Source organism: Lepidochelys kempii, chromosome 1 (genome assembly GCF_965140285.1).
Source record: "Lepidochelys kempii isolate rLepKem1 chromosome 1, rLepKem1.hap1, whole genome shotgun sequence".
NCBI lineage: Eukaryota > Metazoa > Chordata > Testudines > Cheloniidae > Lepidochelys > Lepidochelys kempii.
Window position 1 is genome coordinate 9,094,480 of NC_136380.1, and position 20,386 is coordinate 9,114,865.

Genomic DNA, 20,386 nt, shown 5'->3' on the forward strand with positions numbered 1-20,386 from the left:
CTCATAGCCCTTCTCTGCACCTGTTCTAGTTTGAATTCATCTTTCTTAAACACGGGAGACCAGAACTGCACACAGCGTCCAGATGATGTCTCACCAGTGCCTTGAACAAGAGCAATAACACTTCCCTGTCTCTACTGGAAATAGCTTGCCTGATGCATCCTAGGATTGCATTAGCCTTGTTCACAGCCACATCACGTTGGTGGCTCATAGTCATCCTGTGATCGACCTATACACCAAGGTCTTTCTCCTCCTCCATCACTTCCAACTGATACGTCTCCAGCTTATAGTAAAAATTCTTCTGGTTAGTTCCTCAGTGCATGATCTTGCCCTTTGCACTATTCAATTTCATTCCATTTCCATTACTACAGTTATCAAAGTTGTCCAGATCTTATAGGATACTCCTGTTCTCCTCCGTACTGGTAATACTTCCCACCTTTGTGTCATCTGCAAATTTTATTAGCACACTCCAACATGTGTGTCACGGTCATGAATGAAAAGCCTAAATAAGATTGGTCCCAAGACTGATCCCTGCAGAACTCTGCCAATAACCTCCCTCCAACCTGACAGTTCACCTTTCAGTATGATCCCTTGTAGTCTCCCCTTTAACCGGCTCCGTACCCATCTTTCAGTTCTCATATTAATCCCCATCATCTCCAATTGAACTAAATTTCCCATGTGGAGCTGTATCCAATGCCTTGCTGACAGCCAGGAAGACAGGAAATGCAGGAACTGTCTAAAAAATCAGTTCTCTTCTCAAAGAGATCAGATTGGTCTGGCACAACCGACCTTTCTTAAACCCATGTTGTATTTTATCCTAATGACCCTTTGCCTCTATGTCCCTAGCTACCTTCTCTTTCAATATTTGTTCCAAGACCTTGCATACAATTGATGTCAAACTAACGGGCCTATAGTTACTTGGATCCCTTCCCACCACCCTGCTTCTTAAAAATAGGTACTGTATTAGCAATTCTCAGGTCGGGGGTGGGGAGGGATAGCTCAGTGGTTTGAGCATTGGCCTGATAAACCCAGGGTTGTGAGTTCAATCCTTGAGGGGGCCATTTAGGGATCTGGGGCAAAAATTGGGGATTGGTCCTGCTTTGAGGAGGGGGTTGGACTAGATGACCTCCTGAGGTCCCTTCCAACCCTGATATTCTATGATACTTCGAGTTTACAGAATCACTAAAAATCCTTGCTATTGGGCTTGCAATGTCACATGCCAGTTCCTTTAATATTCTTGGGTGGAGATTATCTAGGCCACTGATTTGGTCCCATTAAACAGTTTGAGTTTGACTTTCACCTCAGATGTGGTCATTTCTACTTCCATACCCTCCTTTCCATTAGCCGCCCTGTCACTAACCCTAAGCTCCTCATTAAAAACCGAGGCACAGTATTCATTCAGGTGTTGGGCCAGGCCTAGATTCTCCTTAGTCTCCATCCCAGCCTCAGCTGCCCGAGTCCGACCCAGTTAGCAGGTGCTCAGACTGCTGATAAATCCAGCACTGAAGGGAGGCTCACAGGTAAGTGGTGGGCTTGCTGTCCAAGTCCAGGTCTGAGAGCCAGAGCTCAGCTACCTGCTCCAACGCTGACCCAACATCTCGGGCAAGTCACTTCGCAGCTCCTGCCACATCTCTTAAAGTCTGGGAGCCATGGTATCAGAGCACTAGTCATTAATGGATTTCTCCAGCCTCACTACATCATATCACCCTGTTACACAGACGTGGAACGGTGGCACGGACAGTCACAGAGTTAGTTGCAGAGCTCGGAATAGAACACAGGTGTCCTGCATCCCAAGCTGCAGCCCCAACCAGCAGGCCTCTCTGACAATGGGCTAACAGCTACCTACCCCCAGAGCGGGGAGAGAGGGCGGACTGGTCAGTGGTCAGCACTCCAAAGGGGGAGAGGCAAAGGGCACTGAACTGTTGCGATCTGGAAGAACGTGGCTACAGGCCACAAGCAGCAGCTGGGGGAAGCCGCTGACCAAAGGAAGGGAGCTCGTGCCAGCTGCCGAGGCTAAGAAAGGAAGTGCTAAGCACGGAGCCTGATCAGTGGGGGTGGCGGTAGGGCGTGGTGGGGTCTCTTCCCTCCTGCAGATTTCTGCTACTTCCTCCCCGGCCCACCCACTGCTTCATTCAAGACCCACTGCCATGGGGGACCTACCAGGAAAGGCTCTTCGCAGACCGCTGACAGTCCACAGACGGCTGTGAGTGCCCATCGCTGGGGGAGCACACACGCCAACTGCAGGGGGAGGGCAGCAGGGGGAGCCAGGTGGTCTCGCCTGGCCCTGGAGTGGAGGGGTCATCGGGCAGGTAAGTCAGCGGTTTGTTTCTCAGGCAGGGGATTTGCGATCTCCTCTCCAGCTCTTACCCTAGACTCCAGGGGGTAGCAGGTCTTCATGTGGGGGGGACACACCCTGTTACGCTGCTGCAACTCGGCAATGCGGTTCCAATCGTCCAGCTGATCCGGCTCATCCTGACAGGTGCCCAGATAGAAGCTGCTGCGGCCTAAAAACCAGGGCAGGGGGCAGAGATGGGAGCATTAGTGCGTCTGAGCTGAAAGGCCCCCTGGGAGACCCCCCCCCGGGGCCACACTAACTTCACAGCAGGGGAACGCCAGCGCACAGACTGCTGGGGGAGCTTTCCACTCCCAGCTCTGCTGGTGCATCCTGATCCTGCCCCGCAGCCCTGGACCCCGCACAGCCCCTGCACCCTACTGCACCCCCCGCCCAGACTAGACTCCCCCCAGGCAGAGGCTCAAATGGATGAACGTGCTCTGTAGCCAAGAAAGAGGCTGCCTGCCTCATTCACTGCACTGACCCCCCCCTGCCTCCCAGGCCATGAACTCACTGAGGCTGGCGCTGCGGCCCGCCTGAGAGCGCCTCAAGGAGCTGCGGGTGGCAGGCCGGTAGCCGGGTAGGCTGAGCAGGGCAGGGTTGCCCAGGGTCTCCTCGGGGGAGGCAGCGCCCAGCCCAGCGAGGGATTCCTGAGAGCGGCAGCTGGTGACGGAGCGGGTGGAGGCAGCCGAGCGCAGCCTGCTCCTGGCGGGGTTCTGTGCGGGGGCGTTCTGGTGGGCCTGGGCCGACTGCACGCTGTAGAAGGACGCGTTGGCGCTGTCTGGTTCCTCGGCCTGTTTCTGACGTGTTAGAACACAAGGCAGATCAGCTTCCTCGAGCCCTCCCCAGAAGCAGAGCCCCCTCAACGTGGGTGGGTGGGCAAAGCTCGAGACAGCCTGCATCAGCCCCCCAGCACGGGTCTGCCATGGACCCAGCTGCCTCCCCTGCCTCTGATGGGCACGGGAGAGATCGGGGGCTGTGGGAAGAGGAACCGACAAAGAGGACCACTCCATCCCCTCCTCTCAGTACAAGGGAGGGCTCCGCATTCAAACAGCTCCTCTGCTGCTGACCACGGGGCCATGATTCAAGGGCCCCCGCTCTGTAAGGAGGCCAAGAGCAGCTCAGGGCTGGACTTATCCAAGCCTGGTGGGATGAGGGCCCGATGTCTGGGTTGGCCTCTGGAGCCAAGAGATCTGAGGAGCTCCTATGCTAACACGCCATGGGCCTCCTGCCTCAGCAGATGTCCCACTTCCCCTCTGGTGTGGCTAGCTGGAAGAGCAGAGGGCGTGATGAAGCAGAAGCATCTTCAGATGCACCTGTCCCCAGCGCAGCTCTGAGCCCTCACTCCAATGGGCTCGGAGGGCCCTGCCCCCCTCCCCTCGCCAAGGACCCAGGGTTACTTTCGTCATGGTGATGTTGATGATCTGCGTGGTGCGCCGGCGAGCCGAACGGGTCTTGCAGCCCGAGTCAATGGACAGGTCGTCCAGGGAGCCAATGCTGCTCTCCAGTTTGGACTGCGTGCGGGTGGGGATAGGGGTGAAATAGAGGCTCTCCAGAGACTCAACTTTACGAGGCAGCCGCTGGGATGTGAGCGATTCCACGCTGCCCGGCATGGCCGAGATTTCCGACTGGGATCGGCTAGGCTTCCTGCTGAAACAGGGTAAAGGTGAATGCAGCATGTCATGGTGCACTGTCCACTTCAGATGGCTCAGAGCACAAGCTAGGCATGGACAGCTGACCTGCATTTACCAGGCTGGCTGAGAAATGCTGGCCCAGGGATCAGAGCTGGGCAGGAAGGGTCCCAGCTGAAGGGTATCGCCTCTAACTCCCTCCCGCATTGGAGGCCCTGGGAACTTCAGAGCCTGGGCCCAGCTACTCTCGGGTGCCCCAGGGTGGGGGAAAGAGGTACCTGGTGGAGTTGAGCGGCAGCATCTCATCCCCGCTCAGGTCCAGGCTGTCTGTGCTGACGTCAGCCAGGTTCTGACGGAAGGTCTCCCGGCTCTTCAGCGTATCCGTAGCCACCTGGAACCTGCCAAGCTCCCGTAACTGGCGATCTGCAAACTCCACCTGGCGGGGAGGAACGGCATGGTGAGGCAGGCTGCATCGCCCGGGTGAAGCTGGGGGACCAAGGGCCGGCCAAGAGTCGGATTGGACACGCAGCCCACGTGCAACAGAAACCCACTTCTGCTCCAGGAAAGGACTCTGGAGAGGTGGCAAGAAACCCTGGGGAACACAGCTGACTCAAGGGGAAAGGAGGATCTTGTTAAAAGCAACGGGCTGGGGCTCAAAGGGGCTGGGGTCCATTTGCACCTCGGGGTGACCTCAGGGAAATCACTTCCCCTCTGTAGCTCAGTCCCCCATGCCAAATCTTCCCCTTCTCAGTCACGAGGCCTAATTCACTAGTTTTTGAAGTGCTTTGAGCTCTCCAGCTGACCGGCTGGAAGGTTACTGCATTATGGTCTCCCGCTGCATGCGCAGGTTCTTGTGTGAGTGCCATGCCCCGCCTTGTGCAGCGGTGGGACCACCGCTATCAGCCTGGACCTCTGCTGTCACTTCCCCACCCTCAGCAACGTTAGCTGGGCCAGCTGATCGCTCCTGGGTGATGGCTGCAATAGCTCTGCAGCAGAGAGGATTCTCCAGCAGAGTGGGGAAGCTAGTGAAGACCATAGGCAGTTGTTGCTTGAGAAGCGGGGTGAAGATGGAAGCTGGACAGCCACAGTACCCCAACAAAACACTCCATCACCGTTAAAACCCCGGCTCCCTGCTGAGCCAACACCTTGGGTAACAAGCGTGTTTGCTTCCCAGCTCGTCCTGTAGGGTAGCATGAAGCACCATCCACCACTCTCCCCACCAGTGATGGACGGGCTCCAGATCTGCATCCAACCTTCCTAAACTGGGGTGCTTGTAAGGGTAGACTGAAGGGAGCCAGATCTCTGATCCCTACCCCCCAACTCCCCACAAGGTGCAGCATCCCCGTACCTGCGCCTCCAAGCTGCGGACCTGGCTGGTCAGGTTCCTGCAGCTGAGCTCCGACTCCTTGGCCTGCAGGATGGATTGCTGCAGCTCCTTGGCCAGCCGCTCCGACTCAGCCTTGAGCTCGACATTCTCCTTCTGCAGCTGCTCCATCCCCTTCAGCTTCTCCGCCAGGTCTTGGTTCTGCTGCTTCTTGGCGTCATAGAAAGTTTTTGCCTTCTCCACCTGGGAGGAGAGGAAACAGTCAAGCCACCGCCGCCTTCCAGCGTCCATGGGAAATGATGGTGGGCCCCTAAGGAGGGAGCCAGCTGTCCATACCTGCACTTTGTAGTGCTCCGCAGCCTTCTCTTTCTGGGCCAGCTGCTCCTGCAGCTCAGATATCTTCACCTGCTGGCGATCAGCCTCTGCCTGGAATTCCCCTTCCCGCACCTGCGGAGCCAGCGGGAGATGGGAAGAGAAAGTTTAATGGAGCCCAGCAGCTTCTAAGTCACCCCCATGAAGGGTTCAGCCCAGGCTCCACCTGCGTTATGTTGACAGCTCTTTGGCCATGCTTCCGAAGAGGGGGGAGCCGCCGCTTCCTGAGGAGGATACTGATGGACTCGGTGCATCAGCGGCACAATCCAAAGTCCCAGATCGGCCTCTGCGCACCTCCAGAGAAGGTTGACAGCAGATGCAGCCCATTGGCACTCACGGTCCTCCCCTTGGAAGACTGGCTGCCATGGCAGTGAATTTTTACAGGGCAGATGTAGCCAATATGAGGCTCCTGCGGCTGTCCCGTGCATCTCCCCTCATCTGTGTTGTCGGGGGTAGCACACCGAGCACTGGTCCCCTGTATTCCTCTGGTCAGCTAGACGGCACATTGCAGGCGTTTTACTAGAGCAGACTGTGGTCAGCCCCTCTCTATTATACACAAGCTCAGTGCAGCCCTTGGGGATCCCAGCAAGCCCCCCCGATGTGGCCTGGAGTCAGGCAGGTTGGTCCCCAAGATTAAACACTGCCCTGGCCATGCAGTCCTCCTCCCGCCTATGCCATGTTACCTTCAGTTTCTCCTGCTGGGATCGGGTGGCTTTTTCGTTCTGGGCCAGCTTTTTATTCAGCTCCTCCACCTAGCAAGGAACAGGAGAGTGGTTACACCAGCCGCTTGGAGCCTTCCCTCTAAAGGCAGCACCATCCCTTCAGATGTCCATGATTCCCCTCCTTGCCACAGTGCGCCAATGCACTTCCCGCAAGCCCCTGGACTGTAGCGCCTCTGGACAGCTGAGCCTTAATGCCCATCGGGAAAGCAGATGCCAACGCACCTAGCAACGGAAACCCTCATTGCGTGAGCTTTGAGCAGACCGGAGGTCCTGCTAGATCTCGAAAGAGGAGGAAAGCAGAGGGTGTGGCTAGTGCTATCACCTCTATTCCTTATTCCCGCCCGCCCTGATGGCCTGTCACAGAACAGCTCCAGGGATTAACCAGCGTTCCGAGACACGGTCAGCACTGGCCATGCACATATTCCTTCAACAAATCCCCCCTGGAGGAATGTTTCAGGGGCATTGCTTTAGTCCCAGACCCCAAGTCCTGTACAGATGCGCATTCCCACCTTTCCCCAGTAGAGGCAGTATAGCCACCCTCAGAACGCAGCACAGACACTCCTCACAGCCCAGCCAAAGCAACCCCCGGAGCAGGCCTCCACAACCCCAACACTGGTTAGTGGCTTCTCCAGGCAGACAGCTCACACCTGGCTTCAGTTAGTCTTTCATGGAAAAAAGGGTTTGCTTTATGCAGGCAGGAGAGCAGCTACTTAAGCCAAGACAATTAGGGGTCTGAGGAAACCCGTGCAAGGAACAAAAGCATTAGATGCAAGAAAAAAAAACAACAAAACAGGTGATGACCCCCCCGAGCGCCCCCTGCGGCTCCAAGCTCCAGCACTTGTCTCCATTGCCAACTGTTGGCTGTCCAAGCACCAACAGGAAGGGATGATGCAAGGCCATTTTAACCACCAGAACAATTTACTAAAGGTCATGGTGGAGTCTCCATCACTGACCATTTTAAAATCAAGGATCAACACTTGAATGTTTTTGTGAGAGATCTGCTCTATGAATTATTGTCTCTGGCCTGTGTTACACAGACTGGGTGATCGCAGTGGTCCCTTCTGGCCTTGGAATCCAAGAGCTCTCCTCCTTACATTTGTCCTGAACCCAAATCAATGGGGTTTTTTTGGGTGTCTTGGGGATTATCAGGGGAAATGAGCCATGTGGAGATGTTCTCCGAGGTGCTGGTATTGGAGGAAAGCTGCATCTGGTTTGCACAGCACCGTGCTGAGAGATCCCAAGTCAAGAAGGGGCTGAAGAGGCTAAGATTTGACATAAACATCAAGGTAACTTGCATGACCCCAACAGAGGGAGCCCAGCATCAGCAGCTGTTAACAGGGGAGGGTGCATGACCTAGTAGCAAAGGGGGCCATAGCAGTCCAGAGGATATGGGCCAAGGATCCAGACCCAGCCCTGTCTCCCAGCAGCCAGAGACACTCCTCTATGAAACAAATGCCTAGGGGCCATGCAATCCCTTAGCATGCAACGAATAAGCACTCAAGCAAAGTATGCAGGGCTGGCGGTGCAATTCTACCCGGAAAAGTGACCAAGATGGCACTATGGGAGTGGCTTCATGTTTGTCTCCCCATGTTCTTTCCTACATGCCACGCTGCAACCCGCCCTGGGGTGGGAGAGCCACGCTGCGATCTTTTCCTGCTCACACATCAGCACCAGGACTACATGCTCTGCAGGGTCACAGCCTGCCCCAAGTTACACCTCTGCCCTCGGTAGGCCTAAAGCTCAGTAACAGCTCTGGGGTGGTGCACACGAAGGTACGGACTCCATCTCCCTCGCTCATAGCGTGCTGACAGGTAGAGGTAACTGCAATGCTGACGCTGCACACAGAGCAGGAAGGGGCATTTGTAGTCACTTTTCAGAGCAGATCTGCGCTAAGGCCTCATGCGGGAGATGCTCTCAGAGCCCCACCTCCAGCCAGTGCCTGACTGAGCAGTTTGGATTCACTTGAAGTGTAGGATCCACGTCTCGGCCTCACTGCTTAGGAGAGCAGAAAGGGGTGGGAGCACCATGGAGCTGATGCCCAGCCTGCAGAAGGGGAGCAGCCAGAACAGGACACGGAGAGTCCCAGTACTCCTTAGAGGGTTGCTGGGGGTGGAGAACACCCACTCGGGTGCCTGGCTGCTCGGTTCAGATCGCAGCGCAGCCCGTGGCTGTTACTGGGCAGGGAAGGGAAGAGGAGGGAACGAAAGACAGGCTGACCTGTGCACAGTGCCGTTCCCTGCAGCGTTTTAGGCTGGGACATGGGTAGGCTTTGGTGACAGATTTCATGGCCTGGGTCCTCCCCCCCCAGGAGCGAACGTGCAGCTCAGGGGAAGGCAGTCCAGTGGAGCAAACCAGCGTTCGTGGCTCATTCTCCGGGAAGGCCCAGAGTCCCCACTGCAAACAGTTAACAGGAGACTGCAGCTGTGGCGGGAAGCGGCAGCAGCTAGAGTCATGCACTGTCACCGTTTAAGCAGCCAGCACTTCGCATGCGTTACCTGCTTAGCTTGTTCTTTCCGAAATACCTCTAGCTGCTCCACCTGTACAACGGGCGAGCAACGAAGACACAAGTGAACACACCAGAAACAGACCACCTAAGACAAAGACCATCCCGCCTGCTAAGACTCTACAAGGGGGATCTCAGGCAGGATTTACACTGCGCCCTTCTCCTTGGTGACTTGGTGCTATGGCAAAGGGGTGGTTGGCCCCTGGAGCTCAAGGGGGGTGCCGGTCTGTTCTTTCTCCAGATCTCAACCTGCCTGTGTCGTGCAGAAGGTCAGCCTAGCTCATCCCAGCAGCCCTGCTGGTCCTACGGATCAGATTGAGGGGGCCAGCCTCTCTGCGATCTTAGTGACTGCTTTGCTGTGCCAATGGCCCCATCCCTCTGAAATCACATCCACGTGCAACTGGTTCAGCAGGAACTTAGGCGCTTTGACTTATCGCACAGCTGAGCTGACCAGCTGCAGGGACAGATTAACTCTCGGGAGCAGAAATGCTGCTTTCCAGGCCAGCATCACCAGCCAAGCTGGCCATGTAGTGGAATTAGCTGGCCAGGTCAACCACCTTTCAGAGGACTTGCCCAGCAGGCGTCAGCGGACTGTTCGTGGGGGCCAGAAAGGCTTAGGGGCACCGTTTGCTGCAGGTCTGGAGAAACTTGCTTCCCTTCTCCACGCCCAGCTGGCAGCCCCGACACCCTCGCGTAGCACTTCGCTGGGGTACAATTGGCCTTTAACAGCAGACCCCAAAGCTCTCTGACAGGGTCCTACCCAGGGCAGTTTCACGCCCAAACCGCTGGAGTCCTAGTAGGCGAGTCAGGACTTTCCCTTCCCAGTCACTAGCCTTCTCCCTTCCTGCTGTCGGCCTGGGCAAGCCCAAGCCAAGCAGAACGCGTAGCGGGTGCCCTACCTGAGCCGTCAGCTTCTGCCTCTCCTCCTGGAACTTTTGCCTCTCCTCAAGGACCCTGACTTTGGCGTTCTCGTACTTGTTGGTCATGGCCTCCAGCTTCTTAACTGCGTCTTCAGCCTCTCGCTGGCTCCCAGCCACCAGCTTCTCAGACTCCACCTTGAGGGCCTCCATCTCCTGGCTGTGCTTCTCCTTCACCTGACTGAGCTCGGCATCAAACTTCTGCCGCCCTTGGCTGGATTGCTCACTGAGCACTTGGTTCTCCTCCATCAGCTGGGTGTTGGCCCGCTGGAGCACAGCGAGCCGCTCTGCGGAGCTGGCATTCTCCCCCTGCAGCCTCTGCACAGCGCGGTCTTGTTCGGAGAGCCTCTCCTTGAGGGAGAGGAGCTCTGCCAGTTCCAGCTTGGCTCTGGCAAGCTCTGCCTCCAGAGCACCGGCTGCTTTCTGCCTCTGCTCCAGCTCCTTGCAGTGTTTGCTTTCCAGGGAGGACTGCTCAGCCTGCTGCTGCTGGTAGAGGCGTTTCACTGGCATCAGCTCCCCGACCAACGCTTGGGCATTCGTGAGCTCTAGCTGCAGAGAGGACAAGAGCTGTTCCTTCTGGAAGCATTTCTCCTGCCAGGCCTTTACCTCTTGGCGGAGCTCCTCCTGGCATTCCCCTTGGGCGCTCAGTTCCCTCTTCAGGGCCTCTATGGACATCCTCTGCTTCTCTGTCTCCTCCTGGTAGGCCTGCACTTCGGCCTTCATCCGAGCGCATCTCTCTGCTGCTCGAGAAGCGGCAGTGGCCATCTCAGTCTGGAGCATCCGCAGCCTCTCCTCCAGCTTCTTGCTCTTCTCCGACTCCGCCATGATCAGGCGCTTCAGCTCCTTGCTCTCTCCCTCCTTCTCCAAGACCTGCAGGTGGAGAATGGACACTTCCTGCTCCAGGCTGCCAATCAGGCTGTTTTTCCTCTCCACTTCCTGACAGCACTGGGACATTTGTTCCTTCCAGCTGTCCTCCAACTTGCCCTTCTCTTGAACTGAAGAGCGCAGAGATGCCAGCTCTTTCTCTGCTGTGGCGATGGAGTCTTTACTCTGGGCCAGCTCTCTCCCCTTATCCAAGAGCTCTTTCTTCAGTGTCTCTATGGTGCCGTCTTGCCCAGCCTGTACTGACCTAGAGGCTTCCAGGAGTTTCTCCAGCTCCAACACCTTCTGCTTCTGCTGCGTCACCTCTCCCCTCAGGGCCTCCAGCTGGGCTTCCTGATGCTCCGAAGTGGCTGCTTTAGTTTGAGCTGCTGCTTTCTCCAGGCTGGCAATGGTGTCTCGCTGCTCCCTGCACTTCTGCTCCAGTTTCTCCATTTCAGAGTGGAGCATCTCACTCTCCTTCAGCTTCTCCTGGTAGAGATCTTGGTTGGAGCTGGATTCCTGCTCCGTGTGTCGGATCTTCTCCTCCAAGCTTTTGAGAGACATCTCCTTGGAGTACACAATGGACTTGATGCTGTCAATCTCAGCTTCTCGGGTCCTGGCAACCTCCAGGAAGCCCTGCAGCTCATTTTCCATCTTGGCCGCCCGCTCCTTCAGTGCCTCCACAGAGGCAAGCTCCCCTTTCAACTTGACAACAGTCTTTTGAAGGTCTCTCAACTCCTCGTTACGGGAGACGTTTTTCAGACGGAGCTCATCCAGCTCCCCTTCCTTCTCCTCGATCAATTCCAGGGACCTGGCCAGCTCCTGCTGGTGAGCAGAACGCTCGGCCCTTTGCTCATTGATGGAGTTCTGCAGCTGGACTTCCAGCTCTGCCTTGCTGGCTTTCTCCGCTGCGAGGTCTGCCTTGGCTTGCTCCATCTCCCCTGTCAGATGCTTCATCTCCGTGTCTCGAAGAGCTAGCTCCTGTTTCTGCTTCTGCAGGGTTTCTTCCAGCCTGGCGTTCAGCAGCTTAACCTCACCAGATAGTTTCTCCGCTTCTAGTTCTCTCTCCTTCAGGACCAACGCTGCTCTGGAGAGATCAGACTCCGTAGCTGTTAGCTCCTCATGCTTCTGTTCTCCAAGACGCTTCACCGTAGCTTCAAGCTCTGTTGTCTTGAGCCTTTCATCGGACAACTCCTTGGTGACAACCTTGAGTGCCTCAGCTGCCTTCTGTGCATCCATCTCCAGCCGAGCTAGGCGCTGGGCTGCTTCCTGCTGGGACACTGCTGTCTTCTCCTGCAGAGAGGAGAGATCGTCCCTGAGTTTTAGCTCCACGCTCTCCTTCTTCTTGACCTGGGCGAGGGCGCTGGAGAGGTCAGTCTGAAGCAGTGCCAGCCTCTCTTCTTGCTCTGTGGTCAGGCACTTCATCTGCGTCACCAGCTCCGCCACTTTGCCCTGCTCCACCTGGAGCTGCTGGCAGGCCTGTTTGTGGTCTCCACTCAGAGCTTTTATTGTCTCCTCCAGCCTCTCACGCTCTCCTTCACCCCCTTTAGCGGCTGAAGACATGTCTGCCAGCTGACGTTGCAGCCTCTCTGTCTTTGCCCTGTATTCGTCTCCCAGCTGCTGCACCTGCAGCTTGAGCGCTTGTCTCTTAGCTTGCTCCTCGCCCACCTCCTGCATAGCCTGATCTCGGTGCTCTGCCAGCTTCTGCATTTGGGACTCCAGCTCAGTTATCCTTTTAAGATTCCCTTCAAGGGTCTCCGAAGCTCTCCTCTTCTCATCCTCCAAGATCCCCTCTGTGTTCCGGACGGACTCTTCCATGGACAGGAGCCGCTCTTGGAGCTGGGCGTTTTCCTTGGCCAGCCTCTCCTTGTCTGAGAATTTCTGCTGACCTTCTTGCAGCTTGTTCTCCAGTTCTCGGAGCTGGGCTCTCAGTGACTCAGCAGCTGCTGCTTGGGCCTCGCCCTGCGAGCACTGGGCAGTGAGTTCAAGGACTCTGGCGTCCAGCTCTTGGACCCTCTGGCTCAATTCAATTTTTTCCCTCTGTATCTCTATGGCAGAGGCCTGGCTAGCATCTCTGGCTTTCTCCAAAGCTTGCAGCTGAGCGGTCAGGGCTGCCAGCTCCGCTTCCTGTTCCTGCTGGAATTCCTGTAGCTGCCGCAGGGCAGACTCCTTTTCCTGCATGGCCTTCGCATGCTCTTCTCTCAAAGATGCCAGGTGTCTGGCTTTCCCTTTGCTTGTAGCTTCCATCTGCTGGGTGAACTGCACCAGCTTCTCCTCACTGTCCTTGAGGGTGTCACTGAGCTGGTCCACTTGCAGGCTCAGTCCTTGGATGGTCTCCCTGGAGGACTCCTCTTGCTTCTGGAGATCTTCGGCCAGCTGTCCCTTCTGAATCCTCTCCTCCTCCACCTGCTGGTGAAGAGTCACCAGCTCCTGGTCCCTCTGGAGGAGGAAGCTGTTTAGCTTAGCAATCTCTGTGGTGAGTGTGTTTACCTGGGCGGACAGACGCTCCTCCTGCACTCTGGAGTCCTGTTCCAGCTTCTCTTTAGCCAGGTGGAGCTCAGAGACTGAGCTCTGGAGGTTGGCAATGAGGCCCGTGAGCTGAAGTTTCTCCTCTTCAAAGCAGCTCCGTTCGGACTGAAGATCTGCCTCACGGAGGCCCTTCTCCTCTTCCAGCTGCAGGATTGTGGCTTGGAGCTCTATCCCTTTAGCAGAGAGGCTGGCCACTTCCTGCTTTAAGTCTTCAAGCTGATGAGAGAAAGGAAACACTCATCAGTGGTATTCCACAACTGTTCAGGAGATCTAGACACTTCTGCCTCACAGAGACCTGCTAGCTCTTCCTCCCCACCAGCAGCACCATATTCCTGGCGAACCCAACGCTCGTTAACTCTACCTAGCTCCTGTGTGTTTTTAGTTCTCCCACCATTGCCATACTCCAGAGCGAAAGCTGCCTTTCCTGAGCTGAGACCTCCCTCAGCACTGCCACTATAGGGTAACAGGAGACCACCACAGCCAGCAAGCACATCAGGGGCCACCCTCTGAAATACGTACTATGCAGAAAGGGATCGTGCTTGGGAATCTCTCACCCTCAGAATGCCCATTACCATGCCAGGCAGCAGGAGAGAACTGTAGCTTAGCCATCTTTATCCTCTATCCTTAGCCATCTGTATCCTCCCTCCATAACCAGGACTGCCTCACTCTTCTACTACTCCCTCTGCCCAGCTGGGAGAAAGATGTCCCTGCCAATGCTGCTTGGTAAGTCAGAAGAGCTGTCAGTTGCTTCTGAGCTGGGAAATGGAGAATCACTCTCAAAGGGACTGGGGCTCTCCTCGGCATGCAAGCGTTCAGCTCTTTAGTTTCTTGCTGCTATGCTAGCAGGCTGGCTGCAGACACTCTTTAAACGAGGGGCTGGTTATGAATCACACAGATTTAGGCAGGGCTTTCTGTGCTCTGCTTTCCTCAATAGATCAGGGTATTTTTCTGAAGTCCTCTGCACTTGTTGCCACTGTAGCTCCTTCTTTGACTTGAGCAAGAAGCCATACCTTCAGGATGTCCCCCATAACCTCTCCTTTCTCCTGTGTGGCATTCTCCCCCAGCCTTGTCAGCTGGTCTTCCAGCAGAGAGATCTTCCCCTGCAGAATCTCCATCTTCTCTTCCAAGCATTTCTGGGGAACAAGACACAAGATTGAGGAAGGTAGCAAAAGTGGGAGGGGAACAAACAATCATAGAAATGTGGGGCTGGAAGGGATTCTCTAATCTTTGAAGTCTTTAAACCATGATTTGAGGACTTCAATAGCTCAGACATAGGTGAGAGGTTTTTCGTAGGAGTGGTGGGTAAAATTCTATGGCCTGCGTTGTGCAGGAGGTCAGATTAGATGATCATAATGGTCCCTTCTGACCTAAATATCTATGAATCTATAAGGTCATATAGTCTACCCCCGTGTCCAGAGGCAGGACCAAGTAAACCTGGACCATCCCTGACAGGTGTTTGTCTAACCTGGTCTTACAAACCTCCAGTTTTGGAGATTCCACAACCTCCCTTGGAAGCCTATTGCAGAGCTCACCTCCCCTGAGAGTTAGGAAGATTTTTTCGAAGCTCTAACCTAACTCTCCCTTGCTGCAAACCAAGCCTTGTCCTATCTTCAGTGGACATGCAGAACAATTGATCACGGTCCTCTTTATAAAAGCCCTTAATATACCAAGACTTATCAGGTCCCCCCTCAGTTTAGTTCTCAAGTCCAGGTTTTTTTAACCTTTCCTAATAGGTCGGTTTTTCTCAAGTCTCTGATCATTTTTGGTGCTTCTTTGGTCTCCTGGTCTCCACCTGCAGCAGCTAAAGTCTCACCTTAACTGATAAAGGCCCAAGGCTCCTCTTCCCACTGCTGGGATTCCAGAGCCCCACTCCCCTCCACGCTCTGCACTGCTGACATCTTTTCTCAGGAGGATAGAACAGACTCTTAGCTAACGCTACGCACGACCCACGTGTGGGTATTACTGCTGATCCACCCAAAGCACTCCTCCCTCAGAGACGGACAAGCTGCCTCCACACTACTCCTTAGCCCAGAGGGCACAAGCTTGGTAACCAAGTTCGGAGTGCTGGATCCCTATCACCCACCCCAGTAGGACTCCTGATGTAGAGGAGTTGCCTGGTTCTGTCAGGCATACCGCACAACATTCCCTACCTTCTCGTGGAGGGCGGTGTGGAGCTCGGTCTCCAGGCAGGCTTGTTTCTCCCCCGACTCCATCAGCGCCGCGTTGTGTTCCTCGGAGAGCTCGTTCAAAGCTTCTTGAAGCTGCATCAAGTGGCTGGCGAACTCCCGCAGCTGTACCAAAATGAAAGACGCCCAAACACAGCCTGGTTATCAAGTGCACGCAGAGCAGGCTGTTCAACTCAGCCTTCCTTTACACAAGAGCCTTGTGCTCAGCAGCACACAGGGGATTATTTCCCGTAGTCTTTATGCCCCCTGTCACTGTTGTATCCAACAACCTTGCACACATTCGTTTATTCTCTGAATCCCACTGGGCGGGAGATTGTAGTAGTAGGATTTTATGTTTGTATTTTGTATAATTTAGAATGAAAAATAAAAAAATGAGATAATAATGTAGCATGTATTAAATGTATTGATGTATGATTTGCCCATATTCTGTCAGCCACCCTTTTTGAATAGCAGAAAGGAATGGCCTAATATGCCATTGGTAGAGATGCAGCAGCCAGAATTTCTTTGTGTCTGGACCAATTTCAAGGCCATAACAGACCTTTGAGGGTCACCGTTTTATTGTAGGTTTAGCATTTTAAAACAAGTAAAAGAATGCCATGATTGTTTTCTTTTGCATTGCAACTTGACGTTCCTGCTCAAAATGTTGTGTGTAAATTAATTCTGTTTTGTGTGTCAATAAGAAATGTGTGTGTTAAAAAATAAGCGCGAAGGCCATCGCCGACCCAGATGGTCTAGGAAGGAACGGGAGACAGATGCAAGGGCACCGGGAAGCTGCAACACGCCCCTATTGAAATGTCAGAGGAGGGCAGATTGAGGACTCTGAAAATGAGACAGGCACCTATCAATGGGGACAAGATAGCTGTGATCAAAACCAGCCTGGGGTAACTCCCTGAGGAACTTAATAAAAGAACAAGATAAAGAATGAGAAGGACAATTTAAGAAAACAAGCACTTGTCAAATAACAATTGATGACAGCATGACGGTGCAGAACTCATGGGTCCAAAGGAAGGAAAATCACTATAGAAACACGGTGCCTTGCCATGAAACTTTGGGTTCATCCTGCCAAGACTTCCCCGGAGCATCGTGTGTGACCAACGGAACCCGGCTCCTCCCTACCCAGGATCAACCTAGCTGGCCACTAGATTGATCCGGACTCTGGACTGGTAACTATAACATCGACTGGCGGGACAATGCATGTGTGTGGTGTGACTGAATACATATGCAAATCGTATCTTCACTAAATGCGGCATATTGCCTTTTCCCTTGAAAAAGATCCCATGTGCTTCTTATGAGCATAACATTTTTGGTGGAGAATTGCGAAAGGGGGAAGACATGCGCTGTGATTGTTGAACATACTGCTAAATATTGCTAAAAGGTATACCATACGTATAAAGTGACCAATCATACCCCTCGTTGCAGAAGTGCCAGGCAATAGGGGGAGGATTAGAGTCCTCGTTCGGACCTGTCTGTCGGGGAAAACTATACAAATAAGATATATACAAAAAGTCTAGGTATATACACCCCGCCCCCGTCATAGAGGTGCCAGGCCATAAGGGGAAGAATTAGAGTCCTCACTCCTACCCGTCTGTCGGGGGAAAAATTATATAGGTGAATATACCCTCGGTCGTAGCAGGATCAAGCCCAAAAGGTAGAGGCTTAGCATTTCCCCCTCCTGCTCTGTCAGGCAGAGTTTTTAGTGTGTATTGACTTTTGTGTTTTGTAAGTCCCAGCATGAGCGTGGGCACACACAAAAAAGTTTTAAAGGTAAAAGAAATTCATAAAGAAATATGTTCAGGTGAAAGGAGTCCCCTAAAAACAAAACTGAAAAAGAGCAGAAAAAATTGACATTCATACAGGAAATGACTCCTTTTAAGACAATTTTGCAAAAGTTTGGGCACAGCCCATGGAATGAACAAGCATTAGCCGATGTCCATACAATAGCTGGTTTGGAAGATAGACTGGCAAAATATCTGGTGGTCTACAGGCCATCCACCCCAATAAAGAGAGACTCGGCTGCAATCTGGCTATCGTGGGAAGCATGCAATAAGGCATTCCTTCACTTGGCTAGCTGCCAGGAGAACGCATGATAAACTCAGTGTATCTGAACAAAAAACACTGGCCACTGGGGTCCAAAGCCAGTTAGACATTCTCAAAAATACCCTAAAATAAGTTAAAATAAAAGAAAGGGAATTATCTAAACAAACAAAAAAAACCAAGCATAACAAGATCAGTATTAGCCACAGTTTACAGACCGGGAATGGAGGTGCAGGGTAGTATAAATCACTCAGGAAGCGGGTGGCAGAGTTGGTAACTCTCTTGAATCCCAGTCCAGTACTTTACCATCACCAGCTGGCCCACGTTCTTCCCCAAAAGCATCATTACTGAGGGGTCAGCTGAATGCAACCTACGCTGCCAACCCTTCCTTACTAACAGGAACGTTTTATAAAAAGAACCTGAATGGCAAAGCATCCAGTACCAGCAGATTCAAATTAAGTATGGCAAATTTACTCTCAAACGGACACCACTGTCAGGGCAAGGTCAGGCCAAAACACAGGCCGGGTATAAAACGAGCCATTATAAATGCAGCTACAGTAAAGGTGCAATGCACGCTGCTACCCCATGCTCTGACTGCAATGGTTTGTACCATTACTGCGGGGAAGAAGGGGTGTCCCGTACCTTGAATGAGAGGTCCCCATTCTCCTCGGAGAGCTGGCTGATTTTTCGGTCCATCTGGCCTTTTTCAGTCTTCAGGTCCTGACATTGCTTTAGGGCCTCGTGCAAACGCAGGATCAAGCTGCGGGAGAGAAGATGGCATCACACTGTCTGCCTAGCAGGAGAGAGACTTGAGAGAGGAGCTGGGAAGCTGCTCTCAAAGAGAGAATCGTCATAATCCTCCTAAGGACGCTGATGGGGAAAACGAGGCACATCCCGTATTCTCTTGGCACCTCAATGTCACAATAAAAGGTCAGAGCCTGGTTTAGTTCCTGTCTCCCAGCCCCACAGCCAGACTTTGACAGCCAAGTCTAGAATGGAGATGGGGCTAAGCAAAAGTCAATGTTCAGACCTCCATGAAACGTATCATGTCTACTCTGAAGGGGAAGCTTAGAGGCTGCTGCAGGATTCCCACTGGTAGATACCCCAGCAGGGAGTACCCTTTCCAGGCTGAAGCAAGACAGATTCCTCAGCCTAAATGTACCATTGCAGAGTGAGCAGCATCTGCCAGGACTTCAGAGATAAGGCAGCATGCCATGGAGTTTGGGAACACAGTCACTAGCCTTGTCTTCCTCTCTCTGGTCACGCCGGACAGATGGTGCATGCCCCGCAAAGGGAGAAGGTGCTGTTCATGGAACTGAGTTTCCCTCCCTAGAGACAGCACTGGGGTAAGTCAACACCAATTTACCCCCACTGAGGAGCTGATGCACAATCTTTTGAGGACCAGTTTTCTGGCAGGATAGGAAGACAACAGTAGTCTTGGGGTTTGGTGAGGACCCAGGTCCTCCCCACAGATTCAGCGTGAGTCTGATTACAACACATGTATGCGGGGGTGCTCATGAGCAGTCCAAGGAACAGACACACTAAAAATACACAGTGGCAGAGATCCACCTCCTCCCTGGTATCTGCCATAGCAGAGGATGCAGTGTAGGGTGTCGGGCGACGCTTTCTAATCACTCTTGGCTCATGCATTACATAAATGATAGGCAGCACCTATCTGAGGGACCCACAAACCCTGGACACCAACCTAGCAGGAGCCCTAGTAGAAAGAAGCTACTTCGGAGGAGTTACCTTTCATTCTTTTCCTGCAGCTCTTCCAGCTGCTTTGGCTCCAGCTGATCAGCAGCTTGTCTCTCATTGAGAAGAGTTAGGCGGTCTATCCGTTGCTGCATCATGGTGATTTGAGTCTCTGGGGAAGAGGAAGAGAAGCAGCTGTTACTAGCCGGTTGGAAGCCTAAATGACAAGCACTGATCATACCAGCACTGATCATACCAGGAGGAGACTCAGGACAGGGGTGCCCTGAGCGTGGCCTGCAGCTGCTACTTGACTCCCATACTCGGGAGGAGTCGGATTACGTACATGGCTGTGCTGGAGCTGCTTTTTGTTGCTGGTAACATAGCGAAGGGAACCATCATCATACAGAACCCACGTAGCCAACAGGGAAAGCTGCCAAGATAGTGAGCTCATTTCAAATACAGACGGTGCAGTGTCACCTATTTGCTCTGGTCAGAGCTTGGAAGGGGAGAACCCGCATGTGACCACTGGATCCCTTGGAACCAACTGGCAGAGGGTTTTTACAGGGATCCCCTGGGTCAGATATACGCGTAACAGTGCACCAAAGGGTGGCATGTGAGGTCTCTATGGATAATATTTAAGGAGTTATGGATCTAGACTGAAAAGTATGTTCTTAAAATCCTGGCCACCAGGCAGGTGATAAACCTCAGACAGGTTTTTTTCAGGTAGGAGGCAACAGATGCTTATCTCTGTGTCTGGCCACATGCATACAGTATGTCTTATAATGGAGACCTGATACTGGTTGAAAGATTGCAAATCCTACAAGAAAAAAAAAAACGATCAGCGAGTGTCGTGCTGTTTGTGACAAAAAACAAAGGATTGTTAGGGTATATCAGGGAATGCAAGGAGACACAGGATCCTCCACTGAGGAGGGAAATGATTAGCGTGTTTGCTTCATGAAAAGGGAGTCACAGCCAGCCAGACTGTACAACACTGCAAGGATTTGGGGGATGAGCTATATTTGATTAATGCTAAGGATATCTTGTTAATGAAGTCTAAGCTCTAGAATGCATGTTATGATTTATTTTATACGTAATCATTTGTTTCCAATACTTCTCCTTGCTACTGGCTTGCATCTCTGTGCTTTGTTAAAACAAATTTATACTCGATTTCGCTAGAAACCAAGTGCGTTGTATTAAGTGGAGTGGTGATCAGAGGTGCACTTTGGAAGCAGCGAACCTGTAAATGCCGTGAGTATACAGTGGAACAAGGGCTGGGGAAATGC

At 53.2% G+C, this 20,386-nt stretch overlaps 1 protein-coding gene across 6 annotated transcripts in view; it reads right to left on the reverse strand.

The window, feature by feature from the left end:
- The window catches only part of NUMA1 (nuclear mitotic apparatus protein 1), a 62,036-nt gene that overhangs the window by 5,133 nt on the left and 36,517 nt on the right, over positions 1 to 20,386 (reverse strand). For 3 of the 6 annotated variants that reach the window (XM_073333403.2, XM_073333382.2, XM_073333393.2), the window contains 13 exons: positions 19,158 to 19,275; positions 18,051 to 18,168; positions 15,339 to 15,479; positions 14,199 to 14,321; positions 9,781 to 13,404; positions 8,874 to 8,915; positions 6,340 to 6,408; positions 5,621 to 5,731; positions 5,309 to 5,527; positions 4,239 to 4,396; positions 3,730 to 3,979; positions 2,844 to 3,129; positions 2,365 to 2,501 (listed from right to left, as the gene is read on the reverse strand). In XM_073333403.2, the coding sequence (XP_073189504.2) occupies positions 2,365 to 2,501; positions 2,844 to 3,129; positions 3,730 to 3,979; positions 4,239 to 4,396; positions 5,309 to 5,527; positions 5,621 to 5,731; positions 6,340 to 6,408; positions 8,874 to 8,915; positions 9,781 to 13,404; positions 14,199 to 14,321; positions 15,339 to 15,479; positions 18,051 to 18,168; positions 19,158 to 19,275 (5,396 nt within the window). The remainder of the gene's footprint in view (positions 1 to 2,364; positions 2,502 to 2,843; positions 3,130 to 3,729; positions 3,980 to 4,238; positions 4,397 to 5,308; positions 5,528 to 5,620; positions 5,732 to 6,339; positions 6,409 to 8,873; positions 8,916 to 9,780; positions 13,405 to 14,198; positions 14,322 to 15,338; positions 15,480 to 18,050; positions 18,169 to 19,157; positions 19,276 to 20,386) is intronic. The other 3 variants (XM_073333434.2, XM_073333412.2, XM_073333423.2) reach the window with 3 other exon arrangements.